Genomic DNA, 15,000 nt, shown 5'->3' with positions numbered 1-15,000 from the left:
TAATAAAATTTGAGTTTGAGGAAAAGGGTTGAGATATTACTTATATCGCAGGTATTACGACCACGTTTGGTGAAGGTCTAGTGAAAAAGGTAAATCGAACTTCTATCTTATGCTGGTTCATGACCACTGGAAAGGCAAGAAAACGGACTCTTGCCGTCAAGTTTACTTGGGGTAAGCGATGCGATAAACTTGTCATCTTCAGTGACAGAATTGGTGAGTAAGCATTAGTTTGTTTGTATTTGAAATCTCAATTAGGATCAAACTAGATAAAAATTTAGTCTACCAAATACGAAAGACCCGAGCGTGAAGATAGAAAATAAGGAAATCTTGAAGGATTTGAAAAGTTAGGTTTCCAATGTTCTCTCTCTCTCTCTCTCTCTCTCTCTCTCTCTCTCTCTCTCTCTCTCTCTCTCTCTCTCTCTCTCTCTCTCTCTCTCTCTCTCTCTCTCTCTCTCACACATACTAACAATCCTTTTTTCCAATTTGGTGAATTTTTTTATTCTAGCTCAATCAATTTTGACGACATATAAAAAAAATAAATAAAGAATGGAAATTCCTGGATACTTTTAATTCAAACAGGCTTCAAGAGAGAGAGAGAGAGAGAGAGAGAGAGAGAGAGAGAGAGAGAGAGAGAGAGAGAGAGAGAGAGACAGACAGACGAGATAGAGAATGTTTGACACCATCAACCTAATTCATTTTTATGAGAAACTAGTTTCTTGCAGGAAACTATACAAAGTTAACTTGTGACAAGGATGTTGACTAAAATGTTTTTCAAAAATATATCGTAACCAATTTCACTATTTTAATTCATGGTGCTCATTACAATCTAATAAACATTTTTTGAAATATTGTGTGTTAAAATAAGTATATTTTAGTTGATAAAAATCGCCTTTCTTATTAATTTTCTCTCAAGAAATTCAATTACTCGGTACTATATAGTCCTTATTGTCAGTTCAATAAAAACTTTGAACACAAACTTAGTAGCCGAGTAAACCATCTTTGTAATAATAATAATAATAATAATAATAATAATAATAATAATAATAATAATAATAATAATTCATATTACACACTTATAACTGGGAGCTTTCCTCTTCGCAGATATGGACTTAGAATCAGTGAAGTTGAATGGCGTCCAAGAAGGAAGAAAATTTCTGTGGGGAAAGACTCGAGAAGCACTAAAATACTTGTATGATCATTACCTGAATGAATTTCACTGGTTTTATAAAGCTGATGATGATACGTAAGTTCATTTGAAAGGAACATGAGAGTTAAGGAAACCAAAAATTATAGATAAATAAAATGTTATAGGAACCTAGGTTAATTTACCATTTTATGGACAGAATAATATTCTTTCTAATTCATGAGAAACAATTGGAAACGATGACATTTTGCTAAACTTTGTTTTAGGGAAAACGAATAGGAAAAGCATTATATCAGTTTGTATAATTTAAATGGTCTCATTTTCAGCTATAAAGTGTACCAATTCAAACAGTTCTCAACAGATAATAATTATGTTCGAAATAGGTTTTTATGTCTAAAATAAAATAAACTTATTCCAATTAATAATTTCATTTCAAGATACGTTGTTGTGGAAAACCTGAGATATATATTGACATCCTATGATCCGGAATTTCCTATTGCATTAGGCGAACGTGCACTTGTTAAGGGTGATATAACAAGAAGTTACTTGGCTGGAGGTAAGGAGAAAAAAAAAATCTTAAATCTCTATATGTTCAAAGTGCCTTGTCAAATGTGAAATTGTTATTTTGCTATTATTTCTAATGGTTTGGTCATCTCTGCATTTTTAGAAACAAAATCACCACACCCTTGAATCTTCCATACTGACAAATTATCCGTAATACACACATGCCTTTTTCTCGAGAACTAGTCTCTAAATGTAAACAAACTATATTTCATGAAAATATGCTTAATAAACCTACAATGGACCTAAAACTAAAACTATTAAAAAAACGAGAAAATTTCACAACCGAATTAGAAATAACATTCAAATTATTAACACACACAAACCTAGTCTATATAATAAAGAAGTGTCTGGCTATATATAGAGTATATTGAGATATAACAGACATCCGTCCTTCTTTTCTGCTCAAATATGGTTTCTGCAACACAAAGTCTCCCTTCACCTTATCTTAACAGCTTATCTCGTGGACATGACATTTGAAATCGTGATCATGAAGAGTAGATTTATTAGTTATAAAACTAATAAAAAAAAGGGATCTGATTACAAATTTATACAGTCTTCTGCTTGAAGATTAATATGGATGATGTCGACAAAAACCGCCCAACACTTTCTATACACGTAAAAAATTTTTTAATCTATCACAATCTACCAACTCCATCAATCAATGTCAGCTTTAAAACATAGAAGGGAAAAGACATCCGTCAATAAATGAGGGAAGAAGGGCAAAAAATTTCAATGGATAAAGTGAAGCCTGCAAAATAAAAGTAAGATAAAGACGCTTACGAACACTATAAAGTAAAATAAGTTTTAATTAACCAATTCTAACATTCATAACCAGATCAAGGAAATATTAAACAATACACCCTAATAGAAAACAAAAATCAATATGATAATAAGTCAATGAAACATTCAAAATACTTCTCCTTTTTCCTGGATCAGAATAAAAAATCAGTCTACATTCACGGGCGTCATTACGTATCGAAACAAAAGAAATTTAGGTAACCATATCTTCAATAATTCCAACAGTTTTTCTCTCTACAAGGAATCATTGGACAAACTATGTTATGTTCTCACTCAATCTCTTTTTTGGTGCTAGAAAGTATTGGAAAAAACAAAATAGAATATCTTCATTTTGATGTTTTACGTCTCTTATCGTTTTCCACTAATTGACATTCCATTCCTTTTATGTAGGTAGTGGTTATGTTTTAAGCAAGAGGGCTCTGATGATATATGGCAATTTAACATACAACAATGAATCACTCTGTGAGAAGAGTCCCCTCGGCCCAGAAGACGTGATATTAGGTAAGAACTCTCTTATTCTTATGTGCATATTTTCTTGGGTATTACAATAAGTTTCAGAGTAGTCATTGAGGTTTGATTTTAAGCAAACATATTCATTGTGTTTTCCTACTCCTCATTCATATGAAACTAGCAAGAGCATGACAATACTTCCTGAAGCTTCAAAAGAATGGGCTGTCTATACCGTTTGCATATTCATAAAGAAGTTGAAATTTATATAACTGCCCTGCTTCAGGAGTTCCCGGCTCCACCGTTATTTTTTTTACCAATATAATCTGTATATACAAGTGTATCCTTTTAAAAAAAATATTCTATCTATTTGCAGGGAAAGTAAAAGACAAATAAAAGTCATGGACATTAGAAGACACCTTAGTATGTTGAGCTTCTCCCATTCCTAAATTTAGCACAATTTATGAACAAACATATAAGTGATGATTTCAGGTGTTCATGGTAACTCGGTAATGTTTTAACTTGATTATACCTCAAAATATAACCTTAAATTTGAATGGACATCATTTTTTACACCATATTCAAATAGCACACATATATATATATATATATATATATAATATATATATATATATATATATATATATATATATATATATATATATATATATATATATATATATATATATATATATATATATATATATATATATATATATATAGCCAAGTTGTTCCTGATTTACCTTTTTGAATTAAGTAATATTTCCTTAACATTTTTTATAGTTCTCACATAAATTTTTTCTATGCATGACGTGTTTCTAATACTTTCATTGTTAGTTATTCCAGCAGATTTTTGCATTAATGTGAGAGAGAGAGAGAGAGAGAGAGAGAGAGAGAGAGAGAGAGAGAGAGAGAGAGAGAGAGAGAGAGAGAGAGAGAGAGAGAGATGTGATATCAAATATGTACATAAAATCTAAGAGTTTTCTTCAGAAAATGACTCCTTGAAGAATACCCAAAGCACTTCCATTCTTGTCTTTCAATAAAGCAAATGAGATTATAGATTTAACATTAACAATGAAGTACCTTGAATTTTTTCTCATACATTGTTAATAAACATTGGTTTTTTCTTGGAAAAATAAGTCTTGAAGATTCTGCCTCTTTATTTTTCAAAGTTCATAAGTTTATAAGGTACAACGGCCATTGGTATAGAAATTAACTAAATGGAGATATTAGCGAAACCATATCGGTATTATTTCTGTCCTAATATCCTTCAAGATGATTTTCTCATTCATGTCCTCCTGCGATTATTCTTTATTTTATTTTTCCGTGACCATGATTTACTATTTTTTCCCCTTCAATACAGCTGCTTTCAAATCTGATTATCACTTCATCATCGCTTCACTTTGGTCACCTCCCAATTCACTCTTCGACTTTCATACCCTGACATTACTGAATTTCTCATTATGCATAAACAACACGTTTCCCGGTTAGACTTACACATATATATGTAAATGACTCATATAACCTACTTATTCCAGGTAAGTGTATGACGAATTCCGGTATACTTTTGGGTGATACAAGAGATGAAATGGGAAGACATCGATTCTTCCAAAATCCTCCACAGGATTACATTAAAGGAATATGGCAGAAATGGTACCCAAACACCATGTATTACAAATATGGGAAGGTAAGTTTTAAGAAAAATATTTTCCTCCAACCATTACAATATGAATTTTTTTTCGTTTGGGGGTTGTTTGCAAGAACTTGCATTAACATGATAAGTAGATCTGAATGTATTGACAACAATAATTTTAACCATGCTTATTTCTTATGAAAACGCTTTCTATGGTACAAAATATACATATATGTATTCAGGGCCTCAAACTTATATATATATATATATATATATATATATATATATATATATATATATATATATATATATATATACTATATATATATATATATATATATATATATATATATATATATATATATAGTCTCTCCGTAGTCGAACTCATATAGTCCATAAACTTCTAGATCATTGTTCACCTACGTCAGGAAGTTACATTTTGAGCCTTCAGATACTATTCCAATACTTAGATAAGCATGAGACCATGCTGACTTTGATTTCTAAAGAAAAAAAAAATAAAGTTTAAGTGTACCACCTTGAATGAGTAATGGCATCTGAATACAATTAGATTTTCCAGCAAATCACACTTGTAATTTCCACGTGACATCGCCTTCAAAAAGTCTTTCCCCCAAGATCAACAACTGTTATGTCAGCTTGCTTTTACATAAATCATTCCAACTACTATGTTGTTAGGTATTATTCTTTTTATCATGATTTTAAATTTTTTTTTTTTTTTTTTTTTTTTTTTTTTTTTTTTTTTTTTTTTTTTAATAAGTCTAATGTTTTCTTCAACATTTAGAGGCAGCAAGACTCATTGTGTTTCATTAAATGCTTTAGATCTTGGATTCATATTTCTATGAAAAAATCCTTCATGCTGGTCTCCTCATCAGTGATTAAAGATATTTGTATGAAACTTGAATCAGTTTATATGAAAAAAATTAAAATATTTTTCTCCTCAATATCTTATGTTTAGTGACCAACTCTCATGGAATCCAAGATGCCAGTAAAAATAACATGTATTTTTCTGTGAAAAATTACTTATCAAATTATTGACAAAAATTCTTTGGGCATGTTTGTACACCTAAGGTAACCAGAAAAACACTCTGAGAGTGCAGACCACCACCACAGTATCCTATTTAAAAAAAAAAAAAAAAAAAACAGCTTGCCTTTGCCTGAATAATTCAAACAGTAAGTGTATTTGGGGTGTGGGTGATGATCATGTGATAAATTGGTGTTAATTCTGTCGACCCTTTGCTCGATATTGACCTTGACATAGACCTTCAACCTGTGGCTTTCAAAATTGAATAACTTGCACGTCTCATCATATCAATTTTTCCCTCAAAGTATCACTACTTTAACGGCAAACTTGTGCCCAGGAAGTTGTTCACAAACAAACGAACAAACGAACAAAGAGGGACGAAACCATAACCTCCTTCCAACTTCGTTTGCGGAGGTAATAATCGAATATCAAAATAGGCATTTATATAGATTTTTTTTGGTTTCAGGGAATTAAAAGCTTATCAGAGACTGCTGTATCTTTCCATTCCTTGAAGGACTACTCACTCCTATACACACTTGAGTTTTTCATCTACAAACTCCAGATTTTTGGTGTCGATGGGAGATTTAAAGGTCCTCCTGTAGCACCATACCCACCGGATATTGAGGCCATTCCTGAAAAGGTGAGGGACAATGCATCAACTACCTGTAGATATCAGTGATAAGATTTATCGATGTTAATTTGTAGCACAATAGTTTTTCCAATTATTATTATTATTATTATTATTATTATTATTATTATTATTATTATTATTATTATCATTATTATTATTATTATTATTATTATTATTATTATTAGTTTATGGGAAACTGAAGCCTGAAAATTCTTTATCCACAGGAAAATAAATATATTGCGTAATAAAGACGTCGAATATCTCTGTTTCAGGGCCTGGAAAGATTGGAAGAATAAAAAATGAATGGACATGAAAGCTCCGGATTAGAAGAATAACTACTTTTGTGTCAAAGAGATCATAAATTTGTTTAAAACAATACAAATCTGATTTTTTTAAACAATTGTTATATTCAATTGGTATAATAAGATATGATATTAACTACAACAGCATTCTAACATTACAGAGCTTACTTCTCTTAATCCAACCCTCGAACAGTAAGAATTACATAGATTTCTTGGGAATCTTATTAACAAACAAACAAACTAGTGAACAAAACCATCATGATATTCATTTTTAATTTTATCTTTTAGGATAACAGATTTATTATAATAATAATCAACAAAAATAACATCTACATCCGGGATGGCTAAGATAGAAAACAAAACGTTTATGCTATCATAATTTTTTGTGTATGTCTATATTGGGTTATGCAGATTGGTAGTTCATAGCATCTGTTCTGTGATGTATCCTGTTCCCTTAGCGATCACTTCCTTTTCACAACATGGGTGCTTTTCTAAGCAGCGTGATCTTCAGAGTTATAGCACTATTTTGTATAGAAATCTGTCATTTTTTTTAATGATTTTGGTATTATCACTAGTTTTCAGATGATAATGGGCACTACGTTTTGTTGCATATCCTATAGCCTTCTCACCTGAATTTGTAAATATCTATTAATTTATTTTTTTTCCGTATCTCTCCACTCTCATTCTTTCATCTTACGATAATTCAACATTCAAGAACTAAAATTAGCTCTTTGCCATGTCACCCCGTTATATCTGTCTAATATACCTTTATCCCTCAGTTTGTCGTGAGTATTTAGTCCCAGCGATAATTTTCCCTGCTTTTTTCCTTCTCTACTTTTAAGCTTTTGTTCCGACATAGACTCCAGTGAAGGACATTAGCCACTCTAACGGGTCTCCTTTGATACGGGTCTTAAGCTATTGTGTGGCATAAAAGGGCCACGTGGGTTATGGTCTTATATTTTATTGCACATTGCTTACACTTTAAGAGATGTTAACTTCATCTATTGTTCTTTGTAGTGTCTGAATTATTGGATAAGATCTTGTTCGTTGATTATAATTCACTCATATTACTCAGGTTACTCCCACCTTGTATAACCAAGGTTATGTTTCATTACTGGTAATTAGTTTACTTTGTTGTATGAAGTATTAAAGTTTTTATGTCATTTTTATATAATGTTCTTGGTTGTTTTGTCTTTGTATACTATTTGGATATTTGTTTCCTACTTTTTTTGTTCCAGTATCCTCAGCGAAATTTCCATTTGACAGTGGTCACCCATCAATACTTGTTATACTGACTATCTCTACGATGTTTTGTCTTTGTATACTATTTGGATATTTGTTTCCTACTTTTTTTTTTCCAGTATCCTCAGTTAAATTTCCATTTGACAGTTGTAACCCATCAATATTTGTTATATTGACTATCTCTACGATTATTATACCAAACCTTGTTTTAAACTATATTTTACTGTCTAGTGCCAAGATCCTTTCAGCACGAATCAATATTTTTGATTTCTTTAGCAACTTTCCCTGTTGGCTTCATGTCAAAATTGAACACCAGAGGGTCAATTATTCTGTCTTTTTTTTCAGTTGGTACCTAGTTTCCTCATTCTCCAGTAATCTTCTCATGGAAATGACGACTACTGTTTCATTTTCCTGGAAGTTTCCTCTTCTTATATTGATCTCTTCTAGCAGCTTTTCAGAACTTGTATGTTTTTTTTTTTTTTTTTTTTTTTTTTTTTTTTTTTTTTTTTTTTTTTTTTTGTACATTGAAATCCTGAAAACATTTTCCATGCTTTCTTATGCATATTATACCTGCAGGAATTCCATCTGCCATTATTTTCTTCCACACTAAACATGCCATGCTCAGGTAGGATTTCATTATGTTGCTATTCTTAATTACTATTTTGTCTATTAGCGGTGGACATTTCTACCTCTGCATTTCTCTCACTGTTCTTTTTGGTATTTGGCGATGATTTGATTCCTTCAAGTGTGTAAAACTTTTCACTGGTAATTACTGCCAGTAGCTTTAACACCAACAAGAGACAAATAATTGGTTCATTGGTGATTGTTATATTAATTTTCCTTTTATTTTTTTATTTTCATGAAGGCATTTTTTTTCCCATAAGGCTACCTGAGAAGTAGCGTAGGATTTCTCGATACTATGATGGAGTAATCATACCATACTTGCAAGTAATTTTTTTTTTTTTTTTTTTGACTTGGTAAACATAGAACACATCGTTGGAAGCTTGAGTTCACAAGTAGAAATTGTATTCAATATTCCCCTCGAGTGATGGTTATATCTTCCATTCGCATTTTTAGCAACCATATGCTTATTTGTTGGTAACTAATGAGGGCCCCATTTGCCAACCCAATGTTGTCTGCATGGTTTAGGTTATAAATTTTCTTCTTGGTTCCATTTGCGTTTGCGTTCCAGTTGCTGGTATAGGGTTTTTTTTTATCTTTTATTTCCATTTATTTATTTATTTATTTTATTTTAGAGATGTCCTTCAGCTGGTAGCATTAATCCTGTTCATATTTCATGAGATCTTCTGCTCTTTAATTTCCAGTCGTTGATTCATATATTGTGTAATATTTATTATCGATTATTGATATAATTATCACTACATAAAAGTTACTTTGGTTATAAATCATAGTAGTGATTCATAACTGATATTAAAATTAGTCGAGTGAAAGTGAGGAAAAAAGAAAATATTACATGTGATTTTATGCACCCAAAAATTTATTTGGGTGCATAAAATTACAAGTAATATAATTTCCTTTTTGGCTCTATTACTAATGAAGGCAAATAAAGCCTGATAGGACAGAAAGCTTCAGAAGCGCTACTTATTCCATATTGTTAAAAATTTGGCTCAATAAATGTTTTAAATTTCAAAGTTGTTTGCACCGAAAAATCATAACATGTTTTGGTTTGCACTTTAAAGTTTTTGTTCCTATTGCTTTACCCGCGTTTATAGCCATAAGCCATTATTGAAATATTGTAATTTTTTTCTAATGTATACTGTACTCAATATGTCTAGCAAATGATCTTATTTCTCAGTAAACTCAGTAATACAAAAACTTTATTAGAGATAGTAATGAAAGTAAAAGTTGCAATTATTTCACAATCTGACCCCTCAGGGAGGTACCTTTCATTTATAATACTTCTGTATATTTTGGAAACGAATCAAAACTTCTGCCTCTTTACTCAAGCTGGTCACCTCCTTGCTAGAAAGTAAAACTACGTAGTGACCACATTTTGCTACTAAATTACTTATAAAATAGCAAGAAAAATTATAAATATTTGTATACATTCATTTTTTTATACAATAAAGTTTGCTTAGAAGTGATAAGGAGCGTTTTTTTGTAATGCCTGTCTGGGGTTAGGCCCATTTTCATCACCAATCTGTCCATATCGATTGGGGATGGTGACAGGATTTTGTCTTATCGCTCAAAAAAAAAAAATAAACAAAGTGTCGTTGGCCCTAACTAGTAGAGCTGTGTGATCAGTTCGATACACAAACCTTTCCACCACGCTTAGGTGTTCCCACCCATAAAGGTGGCAGGTGAATACCTCCCACTGCAGGATATTGTGGAAATCTCTGGACTAAATCAGTCTATATCTGAAAACTGAATCTTTCACTTACAAGGTCTAAGGAAGATCATTATATATTATAAAAAAATAAATTAATAAAGTTTAAATTTATAGCAGTAAGTAAGATTTGAAAGACTGGCATTTTTTTTTCTTTTTTTTTTTTCTTAAAGAACGTTAAATATTTTGCTTCAGAGTACATAATAGGAACAGAGAAAATGGCATAGGTTTCTTTTAGATAAAAATGTCGCCGGTAATGTGGAATATTTTTTTAGTCATAGTGATAGAATTGAAGGATTAATTATCAAAGTAAACGAGAAGCACACTCTTCAGATAACTCAAACATGCACTACATCACCCCAGATAGGTTTTTTTTTTTTTTTTTTTTTTTTTTTTTTTTTTTTTTTTTTACATTCGGAGATTTCTTTGGGGAAAAAAAAACCTAAAACTCAATTTTTTATTGAATTTTATGGGATTTCGCTGCTTAAGTAGGTTAAATAAAAATAAGGTTGAAAGGCAGAACGTAAATTTGGAGTAAACACAAGATATAACAAAAGATACATGTTTGTAGAATTTTGTGAAAGAAACACTCATAAAATCATGAAAACTTGTTTTTCTATAAAAATGAGCATAGAAAATTGTCATGCAGCACCATAAATGGAGACACCATAAATGAAATAGATTTTATTCTCACAGAAAACAATGATTAAAGGCAAACCCTGATAGAATGGTCTATATCTAATTAAATAAAAAAAAAGAATAATTTTAAGAAATCAAATAAACACACTTATATTATTATATTGTGTGTTTATTATATTACATTAGCTTAGCAAAGCAGAATTTATATTAGAATCAGTAAAAGAGTAAGGTGGAAAAGTTCCTAAACAAGATCATGGGAAACTATCAGAAAAAAAATGGTGAAGAAAAAGTAGCAAATGAGAGTCAAATAAGAAAAAAGGGATGGAATAGGATTAGAAAAATTATCCAAAACCTAAAGAAAAAAAAACTCGTAAGATATCCATTAACCAAATCATACCAAAGTTAAAGAAACACTAAATATAGGAAGAAGCATCAAATTGATGCAAAGAGGTCTGGAAATAGGGCATAAGCAGACATTTCTTCTTTAAAGGATAGAAATACAAATATTATCAACAGAAGAAATAAAGTGATAAAATTTGCTGAAGACCATTATACAATGCTATAAAATAGTTAGAAATAATTTTGTCAATAGCAATAATGAAACCCCTAAGACGGTATAAAAAAATGACAGAAAGATAAGTGAAGATACCTTTAAAGGGCACTGAAAAACGGGGAAAAAAACAGAAGGTAGCAATATAGTTTATTTATCAAAAGATAGAGAATTCAATTGTAACCCGTATTGAAATTTATACAAAACATCGGCCATAATGCTTTAAACTGCAGCTTGGAAAAACTTTATTATAAAAATTCACGAAAAGAGAGACACAGGAAGTCTGAAACATTACCTTCCAATAAGTTTACTCTCGGTATTATATAAAACAGTTACATAGTTAATTCTAGGCCGAATAGAAAGAGAGGTACATGCAAATCCTAAGTTAGGGTATTCCCCATTAATGTTAATTTCTACATTTTCCCAATTTAAATTCTTGAAAGGTTTCTTAGGCGCTCTGTGAATAATTCAGGAGCGATAAGGGTTTTCTTTCTAAAATTCTTTCTTAATCAGACCGTTTCCATTGTCTTTCTGTAATTTTAGCATTGCTGTACTTTCCTTACGGGTATCTTTCAATGTTCTAATATAAGCTTTATCTATTACTTGTCTTTGAAGAGTTTTAGTTACTGGTGTAATTTTGACAGAATCAAAAGCTTTCTCATAACCTATAAATACCATACATGGAGGTTTGTCATAATTTGTTGATTTTTCCATTAGCTGGTTTATTTCATGGATATGATCTGTTTTTGAATTTCCGCTTGTAAAGCCTGCCTATTCGTGTGTGTGTGTGTGTGTGTGTGTTTGAGAGAGAGAGAGAGAGAGAGAGAGAGAGAGAGAGAGAGAGAGAGAGAGAGAGAGAGAGAGATATGATTATATATATGAATAACTTTCTCACTTTATCATCCTCGCATGATTTTAACTTCCTTTAGCAATATTTCATTATAACGATTCTATTTAGAATAATTCACATAAAATACTGACTAGTATCTACTTTTTAATACAAGGACACAATATTGTAGCGAAACATACATGAAGGAGACACCTTTCACGAAAAGTTTATACCTTCTCATCTCTCTCAGCTTATCTCTGTTGTTAATTAATGGATGAGATCTATACTTAGCTAGTCTTGTTATATTGTTAAGCTTGTTAATCTAGTTTTATTTTTATGGTTATTATTAGAATGTGCGCATAAAGGAATATCTGGTTAAACTGTCACAGAGGATTTCCCGTTTAAAACTAATCCCAGAACTGGACAGAAGAGGAAGGTGAATCGTCAAGGTAATGTCTCTACCCTGGAAAAAAGGAAATCACTAACACCTGTAGCACTCTTTCACAGTCTGGTACAAATGACAAATGGCAAAATGCGACTAAAAGAGCAAAGCAAGGTCATGGAATCATTGCCGTTAAGATTTTACTGAACTTACAACGTGCGGTGATCCCCATTTAACGCATGTGTAATAAAGCAAAACAATAAAAAAACTAGAAGTAAGTATAAAGAGAATTTATAGTCTAATTCAGAAGCTTAGGTGAACAATATGTCCCAGCATATATACTAATGAATAAATAGTTCGAGAATAAACAACGAAATATTAGTATTTACCACAGAAAAAAATCCAAGGCTCTCGGAATAGAAATAAATTTAGTTTTCATAAAATATACGCATTCAAATCACATCATGTTTTTAGTGTTCCAAAAGATGGAATTTGTGAACAGAAAAAAAAAATCTTAGAGTTTTAAATATGAATATCGAAACAGTCTTTTTATACATAAACCAGTTAGGAATTATCTTCGCACGAGACCAGTGTCTTACAACAGACAAATCAATTGTTAAACTTCCCTCAGAAAAATCCAAAGTATCAAGATAAAACAAAACTATTGTGAAGTTTTCTAAATGAAAATCCAATCGATCCCAGAATAGAAAAAGAATCATTCGAAGAATTTTACTCTGGAAAATCGAATTGCCTTTGGATAGATAAAATTATTTTAAACTTTCCTGGAAAATCGAAAGAACCTTCTTCCACCTGCCTCAACAAAGCATCATCTTGAAAAGATGAAGGACATGACAATTGATTATCACTCAAGAGTTTTTGATTAATTTACAACATGACATTTGCAAAGAACACTTTCGTAAGATGCAACTTTAAAGTCTGATGATAGAAATAAGAAAAGATGTAATGAAACAAACTGAACAATTCAAGTCTTAAAGCATAAACTCGAAATTATTGAAGGATGAATATAAAATACATGAACTTTTTTTTTCCGATCAGCATTTTTTCAGTTCTACTTTTATAAAGGAAAGATCAGCCAATTCACAAAATTCCCTGTACTAATAATATTTTAACCTCCGTGGCGATAGCTATAGATTAGATATTAAAGACAAATAGATGGCTCCTCCAGCGAGATTGATTTAGGGGATGGAGATTCAAAATTATACGAGAGAGAGAGAGAGAGAGAGAGAGAGAGAGAGAGAGAGAGAGAGAGAGAGAGAGAGAGAGAGAGAGAGAGGGGGGGGGGAGTCACCTTCGTTCTATTTACCCATATCAATTTCCATCTAATTTATCAGCGATTTCATTCGGTCTGCCTCTTAGTCTTGTACAAAAGTTTACGAAGCACTCAAATTCCCATATATTCACTATTCAAGTGCCAACCAAGCAATATTGTTCACCCTCAATTCTTTTCAAGTATATCCCTGTGTAGCTCATCTTGTAAGCGTTTGCAAATGAAAAGTTTACGATACATTGACGATGAAGAAATCGAAGCTACAATTCTTTGTGTAGAGGATTGAGCTTTTAGAAAGTTTTCTAATCATTTTATTCATAAGATAATGATATTTTAAGGTTTTTAATTTTCCGTATGTGAGATATTATTTCTAAATTCTACAGCTTCTATTGCTTTTTTTTCTTGTTCCTATTTACCAAGAAACTAATCTTCTTCATTACGGATCTGCCGTCATATCACTTTTCCCTTGGGGTGGGAATGGAGGGGGTGGTGGTGGGGGGTGCGGTTGGGGTTGGGGGCTTGGGTTAGATAATTAAGAGTCTTTGCAACTTTCCTTCTCCCATTAGCTATGCTTACTTATTATCATTATGCTTTGTCTCCGTTCTTGCTTCCATTTTCCTATCCCCCACTTATAATTAGTAATTACTGCTGATCACAAGATGCAAGGAAATAAGTGGCCTACGATATAAACAATACACATATAGTGTATACACTTAGGTTTCTGTTTTACAAGTTTAGAAAGTTAATCACTAAAACCCTTTAGCTAAAATGCCCCAACTTATACTTTTCGGTCTACGACTTAAATAGTTTTGAGTTTGAATGACCAGAATCGAGGTTGTAACAGATTTATACACAATTATTCAAGATGAAATGAAATTGATGGCTTGCAAAAATATAATTGCATTGAAAATTTAAATGATATATACAAGTCTTATAAATTCTTTATCTAATGCATATAAACCGGTATCAAGCAATAGATTCGCTGCACAGATTACATAATCACTTACTATACAACTCAATCCATACTCACCTTTGCTAAATCGGGAAAATAAAAAAGTACAGTTTTTTAATACGAAAATAAACACTGGTTCAAATTAGGATTTAGTAACACTTCATTTCATAACTGCAGGTTACATTACAGTTTAGGCTAAATAGTTAGACTGAG

At 31.3% G+C, this 15,000-nt stretch overlaps 1 protein-coding gene across 1 annotated transcript in view; it reads left to right on the top strand.

Moving 5' to 3' along the window:
• LOC137651682 (glycoprotein-N-acetylgalactosamine 3-beta-galactosyltransferase 1-like) overlaps nucleotides 1-15,000 on the top strand; it is a 26,580-nt gene that overhangs the window by 6,779 nt on the left and 4,801 nt on the right. Inside the window, exons 3-9 of the mRNA XM_068384903.1 lie at nucleotides 52-213; nucleotides 1,102-1,243; nucleotides 1,582-1,700; nucleotides 2,897-3,007; nucleotides 4,492-4,640; nucleotides 6,092-6,265; nucleotides 7,338-7,343. Coding sequence (XP_068241004.1) covers nucleotides 52-213; nucleotides 1,102-1,243; nucleotides 1,582-1,700; nucleotides 2,897-3,007; nucleotides 4,492-4,640; nucleotides 6,092-6,265; nucleotides 7,338-7,343 — 863 coding nt within the window. The remainder of the gene's footprint in view (nucleotides 1-51; nucleotides 214-1,101; nucleotides 1,244-1,581; nucleotides 1,701-2,896; nucleotides 3,008-4,491; nucleotides 4,641-6,091; nucleotides 6,266-7,337; nucleotides 7,344-15,000) is intronic.

Source organism: Palaemon carinicauda, chromosome 13 (assembly GCF_036898095.1).
Source record: "Palaemon carinicauda isolate YSFRI2023 chromosome 13, ASM3689809v2, whole genome shotgun sequence".
Classification (NCBI taxonomy): Eukaryota; Metazoa; Arthropoda; class Malacostraca; order Decapoda; family Palaemonidae; genus Palaemon; species Palaemon carinicauda.
Note: the sequence above shows the minus strand (reverse complement) of the source record. Positions and strands in the feature narration are given on the sequence as shown.